This window comes from Phascolarctos cinereus, unplaced genomic scaffold (assembly GCF_003287225.1).
Source record: "Phascolarctos cinereus isolate Bilbo 61053 unplaced genomic scaffold, phaCin_HiC Scaffold_9;HRSCAF=440, whole genome shotgun sequence".
NCBI classification, from domain to species: domain Eukaryota; kingdom Metazoa; phylum Chordata; class Mammalia; order Diprotodontia; family Phascolarctidae; genus Phascolarctos; species Phascolarctos cinereus.
Genome location: NW_027556402.1, coordinates 39,004,060 through 39,020,840, shown reverse-complemented (window position 1 = coordinate 39,020,840; position 16,781 = coordinate 39,004,060). Strand labels below are relative to the sequence as shown.

Here is a 16,781-nt window from a genome sequence, read left to right as displayed (position 1 = left end):
AGCAGTGCCGAGGACTTCCCCCCTGGGCCGGGACGTGGGAGGAGCCGCGGGAGAAAGTGGAGGCGGAAGTGCCCGCTAGGAGACTCGCTCACACGCCCTGGGAGTCAGTCACTTGTCAGCACTGACCCGCGCCTGAGACAGCACAGCTCCTGCTCTCTAGGTGAGTGACCGAGTCGCGGGCTCTGGAGGAAGCGGCTGGGGGCCCTCTGCCCGGTGCGGGAGCGGAGCTACCTGGAGGACAAGCGAATGAATAGCCCTGGAGGTGGAGGAGGAAAGAGAACAGGGAGCACGGTGGAGGAGGAGGAGGAGGAGGAGGAGGAGGAGGAGGAGAGGAGCGAGCGGTGGACGTCCCGCCGCAGTGTGCGATCCTCAGGTGCTCAGCCCCGCTCCGGCTCCAGGTTTCGGCGCAAGGAGGGAGCACGGTGCTCTCCAGAGCGCGTTGTGCCGGAGCTGGCTCTGGATAGAGCGCAGGGAGCCCTGCGGGGCGAGGGGCCGACCCCCGGCCCTGGGGGAGCGGGGCGATGGCGCGATCCCTGGGAGGAGGCGTCCCCGGGTCCCGGGGGCGGAGGGGCCACCGGGGGGAAAAGAGGGAGGGGCCGGCGGCTACTGCTTGGGGAGGCTCGGTGGGAGCCTGCTGGGGAGCGGGAGCGCGGGCGGACGGGCGGGCTACGGCGGCGGCACCTTAGCCTAGCCCAGCCCAGCCCTGCCCAGCCTTCCCGGAGCGGAAAGAACCTCCGGGCAAAGCCCCAGAAGCCTCCCCCGCGCGGCTCGGCCCGCCGGTCAGCCTGTCAGCCAGCCCGCAGGGATTGGCTTCTGGGCACTGTCTTCATTTAAACTTTTTGCTGGTTACTTTAGTTGGTATTCCTCTTCGGCGGGTGGGGTTGGGGGGTTGTTTATTTCCTTTCCTTTGAAATACACATGCACATAAATCTCCTGTCTCCAAGAATTGCTTTTCTTTTGCAAAAGCTAAATATTTACAATTGTGTAACCTGTTTGTGGCCGATTGCAGTTGAACCAGCAATAAATTAAAGCCTCATTAATTACTTTTTAAAATACAAGCCAGTAAATAAGCTCCTCGAGGTCAGAGGCGTTCAGTTTTGTGTCTATTCCCAGGATCAGACACACTGCCTAGCATTTAATAAATGCTTTTTGCACTAGCCAGAGCTACAAATACTTTTTTAAAAAGTATTAGATATTTCTTTTTAAGGCTATGTCTTTGACAGCAAGTGGGAAAAAAAATAAAAGGGAAAAGACTGGGAAGAAATAAGTACTCAGGAAACAAAATCATAGCTAAACTGGGTTGGGCAGTTTTAGGGTGTGATCGCTCGATCTGATCCTTGGGTTCAGGCTTCCTGACTTTCAAGGCGTCTGAAATCAGCCTGCTCAGAGAGAGCCAGCTCGGGAGCCTTATTTGGCCAACAGGGCGAAGCGGGATCCTGGCCGACCTCTTTCATCCTGTGCCTGTTGCTTTTAGCCCTTCAGCTGTAACCTCCCGTGTTCTTAACTCTCAACCTGTCCTAGGAGATGTTGTGGTAGAGCAGAGCGTTTTTCTGTTTAGGTTGTTGCTTATTTTCATTACCTTCTGGTGTTCAGTGAGAGGCTTTTTTTTTTCCTTCTTAAAAGACAGCTGGAATTCTGGAAGTGTGGGGGATAGATACTAAGCTTCCTGTGTATGTATTGTTCCTTACCGGCTCCGACCACTTTGCAGATTGTTTTGACTTCCCAAAGAAGGGAACCCAGATACCTACAAAAATCCAACATTTTTTACATTTTTAAATTTAATTTCCTGCCTGCTTGGTATGTTAAGTTTGGGGGGAGCTGTCATGTAATGGTTTTCATAATACCCTGAGAAATGCCAATAAAAATAATAAGACTTGAATATCTTTTAAAGTGAGCAAAAATATAGAGGTAAATACAGAAAATGAAGTACAAGGCATGTCTTCTTTGACATTGCTGGTACAAAATGTTTAATAATGAAAGAATAAAAGAAAACCTCAAATTAACTAATTGAGCACATTTATGTTCACATTACACGAGTTTTCGTGCAAAGAATATTAGAGGTAGCAGGAAGCTGAACTAATTGAATCTATTTGTACCTATAAAAACAGGGTCAGTCTTTTAAGTGGTGAATCACTGCAAAAAATTCCTTCAGAAAGGGGAAAACACAAAGTTATATGTCACTGCTTACTGCTTTTTGCATTCGGGTAATATTCTCATATGTTCGTGGCAATTCTCCCAGTTATACAGGGAGGCTGCTCTTTAACCATTTAGACATAATTCTGTATTACTTACCTGGGAAAAAAAAGTAATCTAGGATCCTGTAATCAGTAACCTAGTTTCATCTACTCAACTGGGCTGGGCATCTTCCAAGATTTCCTTGTATTTTCTGCTCACTTTTCCTTTTTGGAAAGCAGAAACCAGTTTGAAGTCAGCAGGCAGTTTTGGGTTTTAGGACACTCAGTGATTCATATATGTAACTGTGATTATGAATATGATATCATGGGTACAGAAATTTAGATCTCTTGAGGTCCTGGGAAAATATTTTAGAAGTGGGTGTCGGAGGGGGAAATTGATGTAGACTTTGACTATATGTGTGTGTATATATATATCTATATATCTATAGATATATAGATATATATATGTATATATATTTCCCCTCTCATTTTTAAAAGTCTCAAAATTTAAAAAAGTCTCAGATTTTAAAAAATCAATGTGGCTTAATCCTTTCCCCTACTCCCAAGTAATCATATAAATGTTCAGACTTTGTTTTTGTAGAATAAAATGCAGCATTGAGCTAATAGTCATTAAAATAGGGATACACTTGAAAGCATATTATCTTTTGGTTATGATTCTCCCTGTAATTTTCTCTATTGAGCATCTGGAATCTTACCTGCAATGTTTTATAGTAATCATAGGATCATGGAACTGGCAAGGTCTTCAAGGTCATCAAGTGTAACCCCTCATCTTACTTTTTTGGGGGGAGGGGCAAAGCAATCTGGGTAAAATGACTTGCCCAGAATCACACAGCTAGTAAGTGTCAAGTGTCTGAGGCCAGATTTGAACTCAGGTCTTCCTGACTGTAGGGCCAGAGCTCTATCCACTATGCCACCTAGCTGCCCCCCTCCACATTTTACAGATGAGGAAACTGAGACCTAAAGGAGTTAAGTGACTTGTCCACTTTATGCACAGAGTAGTAATTAGCATTGTATTTGAAGCTTCTAGACTTTTGGTAAATGGATTGCTCTCTTTACCTTTCCAAGGGCTTGCTCTCCCTCTTACTTTCTCTCTTCCCTCTCCCCTCCAAGACCCTGACCAAAATGCCACTGTAGCACAGCATTGCCTATTTGAGGGGTAAATTGATGTAGACTTTGACAGCCAGCAAAATTGTGAAAACAATAGATTGCATCATAGAAGTGTGTTCATTGAATTTTTTTCAATAGAAAGTAATTTGAAAGAGTTTAATATTTGAAAAAGAGGGGAACTGAATCCCTGAGATTTACAGGCTGTAGCACCCCTTACATTTGTTACAGGGGAACTTAGAATTTGACTGATGTCTAACTGAAGACCTCTTGGCAACTGTAGTCAAAAGAATGAGGTGGGTGTGTGTTAGGAGATCATTTGAAATTAAGTCTGAAATAGAATCTTGCTCTTTTTGTATATGCATTAAAAGAAGACTGCAAAACACTTTCAGTTACAATTTTGTAAAAGGAGCCACATGGAATAAAATTGGATTGCAGCAAGTTGTAAAAATGTTCATGTCTAGAAATATCTTCTGGAGTGGAATTTTCATATTATGGAAACTGGCAGACCTGTAGTAATTACATATAAACTCTTGGATTCTGCTTCTTAGATGGAAACTTATGAGAGTTTAATATAGCTCACATTTCATTCACACCCACACACACTCACACACACACACTCAAACATTATTATGTTGTTTTTAAATAGACTAAAAGATGACTAGGTTTTTCAGTAAGCTGTTTAATTAGTTCTTTAATTATCCTTCACAGGTGCTTTTATTACCTGAAAGTAGACTTTGAACCACAAAAACCATGAGCAACTACAGTGTATCCTTGGTTGGCCCAGCTCCTTGGGGCTTTCGACTTCAAGGTGGAAAGGACTTCAACATGCCTTTGACCATCTCTAGTGTAAGCATATTTTTACAGCTTTTAAACAGATGGTAATTGCATAATGTGGTACTTAATTGGTAGAGAGAAGTCTCTCTGTAAATGAAACCATTTATTGAACATACCCCCCCCATTCATACTGTAGGTTTGTCTCTTGTGACGTGGACATACAGCAAGTTATTAGCTATCCAGAAAGAATGAGGAGGATAAAGAAGTACACAGATCTTACCAAGCCACCATTTTTAGTGGTCAACTTCAATTTTTGTCCCTACAGATCTCACCTGAGGTGAAAGTGCTTCTTTACACAACAGGAAAGATACTGTGCTAAAAACTGAGTTCTGCCCCCAACTTTGTCACTAATTAGTTGTATGACTTTAATGAGTTAGTCTTTGTCCCTCAGTTTCCTCATCTGTAAAATGAGAAATTGGTTGAAGGAGATGTTTTATGAGGTCCCTTTCTGCTCTTAAAATTCCATGTTGGTCACTTGGGGAATCATAGAATTTTGGAGCTGGAAAGGGACCCTATAAAGTCTGACCTTTCTCATTTTATAGATGGGGAGACAGTAGCTCATTTCACTGTAGTGTACGTCCTCTGCTCCTGGTGGAAATGATGGTAAACAGTGAACTGACCAGAACTCAAACACTCTTCTGAGAATTGGCTTCCTCTTATAATATAGATGTATTTTTTAATGTATTTTGGTTACATATTTTTGAGAGAAGATTCCATTCTAATGTTTTAGTACATACTGTGTTTTGATCCATTGCTACTCACACTATATAAGTTGTATCCTATACTGTTAGTTGATCTGGCAAGTTGTACAGCTTAATTGATTTTTATAGTTTAAGAATAGGTTTATATCCTCCATTCATTCAATTTTTTTTTTGGATGCAATCAGGGTTAAGTGACTTTCCCAGGGCCACACAGCTAATAAGTGTCTGAGATGAGATGTGAGCTCAGATCCTCCTGACTAGCTGCTCCTCATTCATCCATTTTTCAAAAAGACATAAAAACCATTTTAAGAATAGAAAGGAATAGAAAGAAGAATGGATTTGTAAAGGACTTGAGTTTGAATCCCCCCTCCCAGTTCCCACAACCAGCTGTGTGACCTTGGACAATTCACTTGACTTGTTTGAGTCAATTTCTTTCATTAATAAAATGGCCATAATATCTCTACTACTTACTTTACCCAGTATAAACTATTAAATGTGATGTATTACTGTTTGTTTTGGTGAAAGAGCTAAATAAATCATGTTTGTATTTTTAATCAGTCTTGTCCCTTTTCCCTTCTTCATGAAGTGTTCCCAGGGAGATCAAATTGGACCTCACCTTTTCAGTTTAAATCCCTTTCAAAGTGGGATGAAATTGTGGTCATAAAGTATCCATGTGGAAATTCTTTGTTAATGATTTTTGCTTGTTTTCAGTATAGTAGCTTTTCTGTTATTGAATAGTTTTGGTGAGTAAAGTAAGGATACTTGAAGATGATGTCTTGTTTTTGGAAGTATTATTCTGTATTAAACACTGCACACAGTTGCTTTCATTTGTTGCTGTGATTAAGGAACTTCCTTGTTTGTGGACACTCCACTATAGTTGGTTTCATCAATAAACAAGGTGATTGGGTTTTGTTTTGATCTGTTAATAAGAGGAAATGTCTGTATAACATGTTGGTAGGTTGTTTTCTTGTTTGTTTTATTTTTAATGTTTTTCAGCCTCCTGGGCTGATAATTTTAAAAGCCCCTTATTGCGATCCTGATACAACAGAACATTGTGTCCATATGTGGGTTCCCCACCCCTCTTCTCTCCTGGCAAATTAGAAATGGCTTTCCTTTTGTGGCCAGAGTTCTAATTAAAGGTTTTCGAACATGCTGATTAAAAGAGAATATGGCAACAAAGCTGCTGAGTTATTTCTGTTCTGTTACAAAAGTCTCTGCAATCTCTTGTGACCTTCTCCAGCATTGTGCATTGGGGCATGCAGTTCATTTTGGAATTGGGGGGAGGGGAGGGGAGAACGGAGGGAAGCAGAGAGTGGGGGTTCTGCTGTGCTGGGTTGTGACAGCACTTGTAATGATTTTTAACCCTTTGTGGTTTAATTTAAATATGACCCGTGTTACTGGCCAGTAAAAATAATGTATTGATTTATCTAACAACTTTATGAATGTGTCACAAAATTTGTATGTTATGTTGCGTTACTTTTGTATATTGTTACCTTATGGTGTTTGTGACGCATCAGTCTATTAAATATTTTACTCCTTTATATTCAAATTCATTTTTATATTCTATTTTAATAGATCAGTTGTGCCATATTAGTATGAAAAATTTCAGTGAGCACCAAATTTCCCAATTCCCAGTATCATGATATGATCTAAAATTAAAACTATCCCTCAATCCACTCAATTCAAACTCAGTTTAAATGAAAATGAACAAGAAATTATTTAGAGGCCTTGATACTTAGAGTCGACCTATTTGTAGGAAATGTAGTAATTTTTTATTATTCCTGTTTTGTTAAATCCAAACCCACGTAGTTCTCTTTCACAAAAAAGACTGTGTGCTTGTCAGTCAAATCCTGATACATGAGACTTCACAAACTTTTTTGTTGCACTAGAATTTTATTGTAGCATTTAAATGTTCAATTTTTTAGGCTTTGTAAACATTTTTCTTTTATGGAGATTTGGTTGTAGCAGTATCTGCATCTTAAACTATGTCTGTTGTAAAATAGTGACATTCGATATGACTTGAGACATTTTTCCCTGGTATGTAACTTTTATGTGTCATTTCTTGAATTCATTCTTAAGGTAAGAATGGGAAGCTCTGCAGACTTTTTCTAATGAGCCCTCGGATTACTATAACAGCACGATCAAATGTTATTGTCTCCAATTTCCCATCCTTCAAATGATTGCTTGGCCGCAGGAACTTGAGGTCTGTCTTTTTATGACCCCCATAGTCTTGGAATTGCCCTAAAGCCATGGAATGTGGAGATGGGTTTCATTGTAGTCGAGTAAGGCTTATGCTCTTTGCCAACATATTTTATAAGGAGAACTAGAAGACTAGTTGCAAAATCCAAAGCCACATTTTGGGCATAATTTGTTATTCCACATGATGAAATTACCAGAAGTATTATACATTTGTGTATACTTACTTGCTAAAATGCAGTATACTAAGGTTGAAATATTGTGATTTGGGATTTTTTTATGATCCTGTTATGCTAGATACTTCTAGACTACCATTCTTTGGATTTATTAAAGGAAACTTTCCTGATTCTTGATCAATTTTATAAGAGCCAGAGCAGGTTTTACATTCTGAAGTCAAACTGACTGATTCTGTAGTCCATAAGGAGAATGTCCAGTCATAAACCGAGGCCCTCCTCTGCAGGGTAAATTGTGCAAGAGGTGAAAAGGTACTTTTTATGCCAAGTTTTTCCCTTCTCTCTTTTCTTTGCCCCCTTACAATACGCAGTTACTCTCAAGTGTATTTCTCTTTATCTTTTTTTTTTTAAGGCAGTTGGGGTTAAGTGACTTGCCCAGGGTCACACAGCTAGTAAATGACAAGTGTTTGGTCTGAGGCCAGTTTTGAACTCAGGTCTTCCTGACTTCAGGGCTGATGCTCTATTCACTGCGCCACTTAGCTTCCCCATCTCAGTGTGTTTCTTAGGATCACATAGCTGTGTGTTAGTTCATTACAAAGTGAGCATATTACTGTGGACTCATTCATTCAGCAGATAGTATTGGCCATCTCCTATGTGCACTGCGAAATTGTGCATTTCCACTGGCTGTTCCCCAGGCCTGGAACGTTCTCCCCCTTCATCTTTGCCTTCTAAGGTCCATCTAAAATCTCACTTTCTACGAAAAAGCCTTTCCTGATACCCCTTAATGTCAGTAGGGCTCGCCCTGTCTTCATTATCTCCAACTGATTATCCATCTATCTAATTTGTACATAGTTCTTTGCATGCTGTCTCTTCCATTAAAGTCAGCTCCTTGAAAACAATGACTATCTTTGGTCTTTCTTTGTATTCCCAGCATATAGATTAATGCCTGGCACATAGTAGGTGTTCTATGAAGCTTGTTGACTGACTTAGAGCACTGGCCTAAGAACAGTGCTGATACAAGAAAGTATAAGATATGTGCTCTGACCTCTAGAAACTTGCAGTCTAGATGGTTGTGAAGTTTTGTAGACTGTTTAACTTTCCTCGTTTCTACCTCACATTTGCACATCTGCTTACTCTATTCCTTATGCTTGGAATGCCTTCCCTTAACCTGTTGAATTTCTACTTATCTTTTAAGCTCAATGCAAAAGCTGGGATTTATATAGTGCTTTAAGGCTTACAAAATGCTTTGTTCACATTTTCATTTGATCCTTACAGCAGTTCTCTGATGAAGTGGTATTATACCCATTTTATAGAAGAGGAAATTGAGGCTGAGAGAGGTTAAATGACTTGGTATGTGGTCACATGGCCAGAAAGAAGTAGAGTCAGGATTAAATCCCAAATATTTCCTCACTCCAAGTCATGGTGTTGGTGGTACACAGAAGAGGCAAAAGACAGTCTTGCCCTCAAGAAGCTCAGCATCCAGTGGGGGAGGCAACAGGCAAACAAATATATGTACAGACAAGCAATATACAAGATAAATAGGAATTACAAGAGGGAAGGCACTACAGTTTAGAGGGTTGGGAAAGTAGGAGGTGGCATCCATCCATTGCTCGTGTTTCTGTTGTCTGGGACCAAGATGGTAGATCAATGCTTTTTTTATCCATTCATTCCACATGAAAGCTCTTTAAATGCTTGAAGACTGTGAAAGTTTGTCTTCTCCAGGATAAATATCCCTCTTTCCTTCATTGGATCTCCCTGTGGTCCTTCACCCTGGTTGCACTCCTCTGGACATTCTTCTCCTTATCAACGTCCTTCTTAAAATGGAGTGCCCAGAATTGACCACGGTATTCATGAGGTGGTCTACACAGAGCAGAGAGCTTCATCTCCCCTAGGTCTGGGCACTGTCTCCATTAATGTAATTTAAGATCTCATTCCCTTTCTTGGCTGCCACTTTACATTATTAACTCATGGTGAGCTGGCAGTTTGCTAAATCCACTGGCTTTTTAGCAGATGAACTAGTCTAGCCACAACTTCATCTCATACTTGTGGATTTCATTGTTTGGACTTAAGTATAAGACCTCACCTGTATCCTTATTAAATTTCATTTTATTAAATTTGGCCTCTTAATCCATTTGCAAAATTGGTAAGGATTCCTTTGCTGCCTATTACAGAGCCAAATACGGGGTGCCTCCTCATCATTTCACTGGAGTCCTTTCAAGAGAAAGGAGAAACATTAATGGTTATGCTTTGTGACTCATTATTCAGTTAGTTCTGAAGCTGTCTCCTTATGCTGTCCCATAATCTAAATCTTTTCTTTTCCAGAATGACATGAAAGATTTTCTCCAACAATTTGCTAACCTCTAGGTAAATTGGAGCTCCCTTATCTTTAAGGATGTTCTAAAAATTAGGAAATAAAAAATTTGCAAAATATTTTATGCATTGATGAAAATGCAGTTGGGAATTTTATATTTTCTTCCTTGCCCAAATATTCAATTTCCTAGAAAATGTTATGCTGCTCTAATTCAAGAGAGCTGTGATTTCATCCATGTCGATCCTTATTCCAACAACATAGATCTAAAGCCCTCCACGTCTTAGGAAATAGTTACATGAATTGTTCTGGCCGAAAAATTTATTTAGCAGCTAACCTTTCAGAAATGAGCCTATATATGTTTAGTAAGGCTGGTTCCTGGAAAATAGTCTCTCCCTTGTTCTTACTGGAAATCTTTCTAGTTTGGTCCACCTGTCACAATTTAGCGTGATGATATATTTCACTACAAGAGTTTGCTTTGACATGTTTGGATAAGTTTTGGTTGCATATGCAGTTGATTTTTATAATTCCTTTTTCTCTGGCCAACTGAAGATATTTGGAGATTGCTTTGTTGTGTAACCTTTTGGAGATATACATACATACACACATACATACATACATACATATAATATCTTAATGGATGAAATGCTGGATGGATTTAATTGCCCATTCTTCAATAGACTTTTAGTGAGATGCTTCCTTTCTTGAGATCCATTTTACCACTGTCAAATGAGTAGAATGATATATGCTTTCCATATGCTTTTCCTACTTTCCATATCTTTACTGGGATACTGTTTCTGGTTGTCCCATGGAGCAGAGATTTGGTTTACTGAAATCTATAACTTATATGTTTATGAGGGAGAATATGGAAATTGCCCCTTTTGAGTCCAGATAGAGTATAAGCTCCTTGAAGGTATATAATAGAAGGGATAAAATGAGATGTTTGTAAAGCACTTGCAGACTTTAAAGCACTATATATATTTAGGCAGATAGGTGGCGCAATACGTAGTGTTGGACTTGAAATCAAGAAGGCCTGAGTTCAAATCCAGCCTGAGACAACCTGTATTTTGCCTCAGCTTCCTCTTCTGTAAAATGCGGATAATAATAACATTTGCTTCCTAGAATTATTGTGAGGATGAAATATCTGTGAAGCCCTTTGTAAATCTGAAGGTGCAATGTAAGTGCTAGTGATGATGATGATGATGATAATGATGATGTTGACTGTTTGGCATTTGTTTTTGTATCTCAGCACCCACCACAGTGTATGGCATATAGTAGAGCCCTCTCTACTCTGACCCTAACACTTGCTCCCTGCTCCCTAATGGTGGGGGACCATTCTTATGGAGCAGACCATCTTGATGTACCCTAAGGTCTCCTGGGCTTTTCTATCTCTCCTGCAGCTGAATTCTCCTACATGTGTTAACTTCCCCAATTAGAATGTGGGCTCTTTGAGAGCAGAGACCCTCTTCTTTTTCTGTTTGTATTCCCAATAATGCTTGACACATTTACTAAATGCTTTACATTCGTTCATTCATTAAGGCCTTTTGATCAATCCATGGATGAAATGGATGTATTGCAGAAATGTGGCTCTGTTTAGACATTGATTCAGGATCCAGCCATCCAAGAGGGCTGAGGTTTGTGGCCATAGCCGACCATAATTCTTTTGGCAGAGCCCACCCTAGGGAAAATTGTGGATAAAATTTGTTTTTAGTTTCCATTACCTATTTTCTTAAGCACTCTTTGCCCCCCCCCCCAGCTCCCCTTGGTATTACTGTGCTGACCTAGGTCTCTTTGGTCTGCATGACTTCTTAACCTTTTCTGTTTCGTGGACCCCTCTGGCAGTCTGGTGAAGCCTATAGACCCTTTCTCCCAATAGTCTTTTTAAATGCATAAAATGAAAATACACAGGATTATAGCGTAAACCCAATTAGATTGATGTACATTCATATATATATAATATATAATATATCTATATCTATAGATATAGATATATTATATATATAATATATAATATATCTATATCTATAGATATATGTATATATATATATGTATATATATATATATATGTATATATATATATGTATTATTTTTAAGTCCAAGGACCTCAGGTTAAGAATCTCAAATAGAAGAAAGCCATCTGAAACCTTGACAGGAATTTTTTTGTGAATACATTTTAAAAGTAAACTCTCAGGAAAATAATGCTTGGCACAGTAGAAAAAAATAGTTAATATAATTTCAGGCTTCAACACAACAGGTTGTTGGGAGAGAACTGGGATAGGCTTCCCATGCTCCTTAAATTAAAACACATTGCCCATCTGCTCCTTGTCCTAGAGCTGCTGATGGACCATTCCAGGCAGAGCCCCAAATTTGCTTCAGGCGGTGGAATTTAGAGAGCCCTACAGCAATCAGCCTTGGGTTTGCTCCCTTTCCCCCACACCTGCACCTCCAGCCTTATCTGGCCTCACCTAGCCCCCTGGGAGTGGTGATTCCTTCTGCCTCCTGATTCCTGCTCTTTCCAGAAGAAGCTGACCCTTCAGTCCCCTCACTGTGTTCTTGGCAGCTCCTCTCTGTTTCTGTCTGTCTCTGTCTCCGTCTGTCTCTGTCTCTGTCCTTCTCTCTCTTCCCCTCCTCCCCCACACTTAAAGCCAGAGCAATTCTTAAGCAGCCTAGAAATGTTAAAATTCTGCAAGATGTCCTTCTTACCTTCCTCCCCACCATCCTGTGGCTGATTGCCAGGTAAGTGGTCCTCTAACCCCACCTTTGGTATAAACATTGGTAGTTGTGACACTGATTCTAGAACCTCTCTTTGTGCCACTTGTAAAACAGTAAACTGAGAAGTAGCACTGCTGGGGGCCAGGAAGGCTAATTAGGCCAGCAGAAGGTCAGAGGGCATGTAGCAAAAGGGCAGTTTTTTTCCCCCTTGTGCATTTGGGGAAGGAATGTTGTCAATGACTTGTACTGCTTGGGATTTCAAGCCGAATTTGGTTCTTGGGAACTGATAGGCTCTCTTCTCTTTCTCTTACTTGGAATTTCCTGACTGGTAACTTTTAAACAATTTTGGTTGTGGAATGTTATCATCTATTAGCTGTCTGTATATCCTGAATTGTGTTTGTACCTACTTGTTAATTGTGTTAAGTAAATTAAGGGAAAGTTTTGAGCAGAAATTGCATATTGAAGCAGACTTTAAGTATTTTGCCTTTAACTTTTAGTATTCTGAGTAAATTGTTGGCACAGAAATGATACTTTGATCTCTTCAGTTAAACAGATGTATGTTTAGTATGTTATATTTTTATGTCATTAAAAATATAAATTTTGTTACATTAACAATTGCAGTGTCAGAAGTTTAATTTAGAGGGAAGAAAGGGCCTTAGAATATCCTAGGAGACATTTTAAATTAGGAAATACTTGTTTCCTTTTATAATGAAGGGGAAAAATTAAATAATAACATATTATTTTATATTTATGTGGGAATTTTTCAATATTCCATTGTTTGTCATTTGGCCTTTCCTGTAAGCCATAAGCATTACTCTCATTTTACAGACAGAGAAACTGAGACCCCAAATTTGTCATATAGCAGATGTTGAAAGATATCTTTCTCTCTATCCAACCACATATACATATACATATATATGTGTGTATATATGCACACACATATATACATATACATACATATATTTTCTATATATACACACACAATTCTGTGAATATATTCTTAAAGTACTTGGAACATGGATTCCCTCTGCAAATAGTATTAAAAGTTATTTTTTAAGCTGTACTTTTATAAATGGCTGGTGAAAGATTTTTCCAGTAATAGCTAGTGGCCTACAGGAACCTACCACTTTTACAACTGGACTGAATGAAGTTCAGAGTCAGATGACCTACTGATAGGCTGGTAAGAGAGGAATCGTAATTCATTTGGCATTTGAAAATGAGTCACTTTATATGTGTCTTCTCTGTTATAACCTTTATATTCTGTCTGGGTTGGATATTTTAAAAAATCAAGCAAAAATTGACTGTCCCCAAAATCAATTAGATATTTCCTGTGTTTTACTGGGGTTGCTTCTCTCAATATGCAGCATTATTTAAGTCTTTAATTTTCTATTTCTATGATTAACTATCTACATTATCCCAGTGAAAAGATTATCAAACTACTGTTAAAATTTATGAAACTTAAGGTTCAGAGGGGTGTTAAAGAATGCTATGAGACAGAAAACGTTAAGCAACATATCTTACTACCAAACCAAGTTGGTTTGTCAGCCTCTGAGAACATCCTGGTATTAATTAGGAAAGGATAGTTAGAATCCTGATGTTCATAAAGTTAGTACTTTCAGTAGCACTGCATTTTTCAGTGCTTAATACTTTTTTTTTTGTAAACTTCTTAAGGACTAAGTTTAAGAACTTTTATATGCACTCCTTAAAATTAAGCCTCTAGATTCTGCAGACTGGAAGATGATTCAGCAATTTGTTTAAACAAGTTGGTGGGTTTGTCTTTCCGTAATCGTTGTTTTTGTAAATGCAGTTGACTAAGTTTCTGAGTCTAAATTGGATTTCTTTGTTGTATCTCAATAATATATATATATATATATATATATATATATATATATATATGTATGTGTGTATATATATATTAGATTAAACAGGCCCAGAAACAAATTATGAGTAGGACTTTTAAAATGGTAGAAAGATACAATGATAGGATGGTAATTTAATCTTTTTTTTTTTTTGGCAAATAGGAAAGCAAAAAGCTTATAAACCTGGAATTTCAAATATTTTTTTTATTACCATCTAATACTATTTCCTTTCATGCTCCTTTGCCTACCCTACAAATCCACAGAAAAACAAGAATTATTTTTTCTTGCCTTGGCTGAAGGTGTTTTGGTAGTAATTAGACAAAAATGAATGGATATCAAATTAAAATTTTTATGTTTTACCGCTATTTAAACTGTGGGTAGAGCCGGGTGAACTTACAGAAATGCAGTTCCTCTGTTTCCCCCCTTTCACTCAGTATAATTGTCACTGTCTTGAAAAGACTGTTTATTGGTTTTCATGGTTTATTTTTGCTGTACAATGATTTCCATCTCCCTTTTAATAATGAGTGGTATTGGAGCATTTTGATATTAGTTGCTATTATCATGTAGGCCTTTTGACCTTTAAAATGTCTTCTCTGTGTTTAAACTAAAAACAGAATGTGTGATACAAATACAATTACATTGTCACGTTGTCTCTCCAATTTTGTATGGATAGAGGTCATAATTTACCAAGCCTGTCGAACATATTTCATCCTATTTCTCCAGATTTTCCATGGGGGTCTGGAGCCATAAATCCATACAAGAAGTTGTCTGTTTGTTAACATGAAGTAACATGATTCCATTTGCCTTTTCCACCGACACCTCTGGGCCCTTGAGGAGTCAGGGGGGCTTGTTCTACCACTAACGGGCCTAGCTATCTGTGTAATCAGAGGCAGTTTATTTCATTTTTCTAGGCCTCATTTTCTTCATATCTAAGATGTAGGGCAGGGAGGGCTTCTGAGGCCCTTCTACCTGGGAATCTGTGATCCTTAACTTCTCTTTTAGCTCCAAAATTATATGATTCTGTACTTATTCTTCATCTTATAAACCAATAAGTAATATCTTCTCTAACAGTGTGACCCAAAAGCTCCATTTTTCTCCTTCCTTCTCCTCCTATTTAGAAGTATATACTCTGGAAAATTCTTTTAGTGCTCCATTTTCCTCCTTCCCTCCTCTCCCTATTTAAAAGTATGTACTCTGGAAAATCCTTTCAATTAAAGGGGTTTTGGTTTTTGTTTTTTACTATGAATAGTAATTCCATCCCATACTTGTGTTTCTTAGGTCAAACAGGGAAGTTGGAGTCACTAGCATTGATGGGGAAGGATTCATTGTAGGAATTCAGAAGGAAGGATAATTGTCAACACCTCAAGCCAGAAGTGTTTCTCCATCTTCCCTCCCCCCAATAATATGAGGCCTTACTTAGAAATTTTTTTCTTCCTTCAGGTTTTGTAGATGATCTTTTTGTGTGTGTGCATGCACATATGTGAGCATATGTTTCACAGGGGGATTGGGATGTGACCACCCCTGCATAGAATTATTCTTGGCAGCTCTGTATGTTCTGATTACATCCCCTTTGGCCTAAATTCAGTGACCTTTTGACTGTGCACAGCTACATAACAGAATTAGAAGAAATTCTATGCAATATTCCCCAGACCTAGGGCCAGTTAAAGATTCGAAGGTCACTATAAATTAGTGGAGGCATGTCCTTAATGCCAGGGAATGATTGAAGATGCACTCAGTAACCTTGCTCAGCATTTTTAGTTTGTGTATTTAAGCATTCTTCAGGCATTAAAAGTGGCCCATATTATCTCAGAGAAACTTCCTTTTTTGGAATTGGACTGTTTTTGACATCTCTAGCTAGAGATAAAAGACTCAGATATGGGAAGAAACAGTATTTATGTTAACCATATCCTTTTTTTTCCATTTTAAGGTGTGTGTAATTTTTAACAAAATAGAATTAAGAAAAAAATAAATTTACAAACTGAAAGAAATTTGGGCTGTTAACTCACATTTAAGACACCTTAATTAATGGCTTTTGTGTTGTTTGCACTATTAGCTTTTATAAAGCTATCTCTTGGGCATTTTAAGACTATTCATTACTCTGACCTATGTCTTATAAATTTATTCCTTTGATTAATGAACATTTGGAGTAATATTTGATTTGGCGGCTAATTTCCTTTTATGGCTAAATTTTGGTAGCAATTCAGGTATGTAGGGAGGCAGATTAACTTGTCAAGATTGAAGTGCTTTAAGGTTATAAGTTAATATCAGAGCAGTGTCAGATTATAGGGAGAATATGTATCCTTATCATAGGCATGCTGACATTTCAGAATGTCAGAATATCTATTGAAATTTCTTGAGGTGGTACTCTAGGGATAGAGCTTTAAATTGTCTGTACTATTTTACAAATTTTAAATAGGCTGTTTCTTAACATTTTTATCCTTTCATGTCCCAATATTAGCCAACTGTTATATTATTATTAATGATGATGTTGATGGATGAAAGCCACCATATGTATTATATTTAAGGTTTTGCCCATTTGAGCTTCACAACAGCTCTCTGAAGTAGGTACTATTATCCCCATTTTACAGATGAAGAAACTTAGGTTGCAAGAAGTTAAGTGACTTTTAAATGGTCACCCAGCTAGTAAGCATCTGAGGCAGAATTTGAATTCAGGTCTTACTGACTCTTAAGTCCAT

The 16,781-nt window shown here is 38.5% G+C and overlaps 1 protein-coding gene across 1 annotated transcript in view; it reads left to right on the top strand.

The window, feature by feature from the left end:
* The first annotated feature begins 58 nt into the window (after nt 1-58).
* PDLIM5 (PDZ and LIM domain 5) overlaps nt 59-16,781 on the top strand; it is a 216,205-nt gene continuing 199,482 nt past the window's right edge. The window contains 2 exon segments of the mRNA XM_021008362.2: nt 59-160; nt 4,011-4,148. Coding sequence (XP_020864021.1) covers nt 4,053-4,148 — 96 coding nt within the window. The 5' untranslated portion in view covers nt 59-160; nt 4,011-4,052.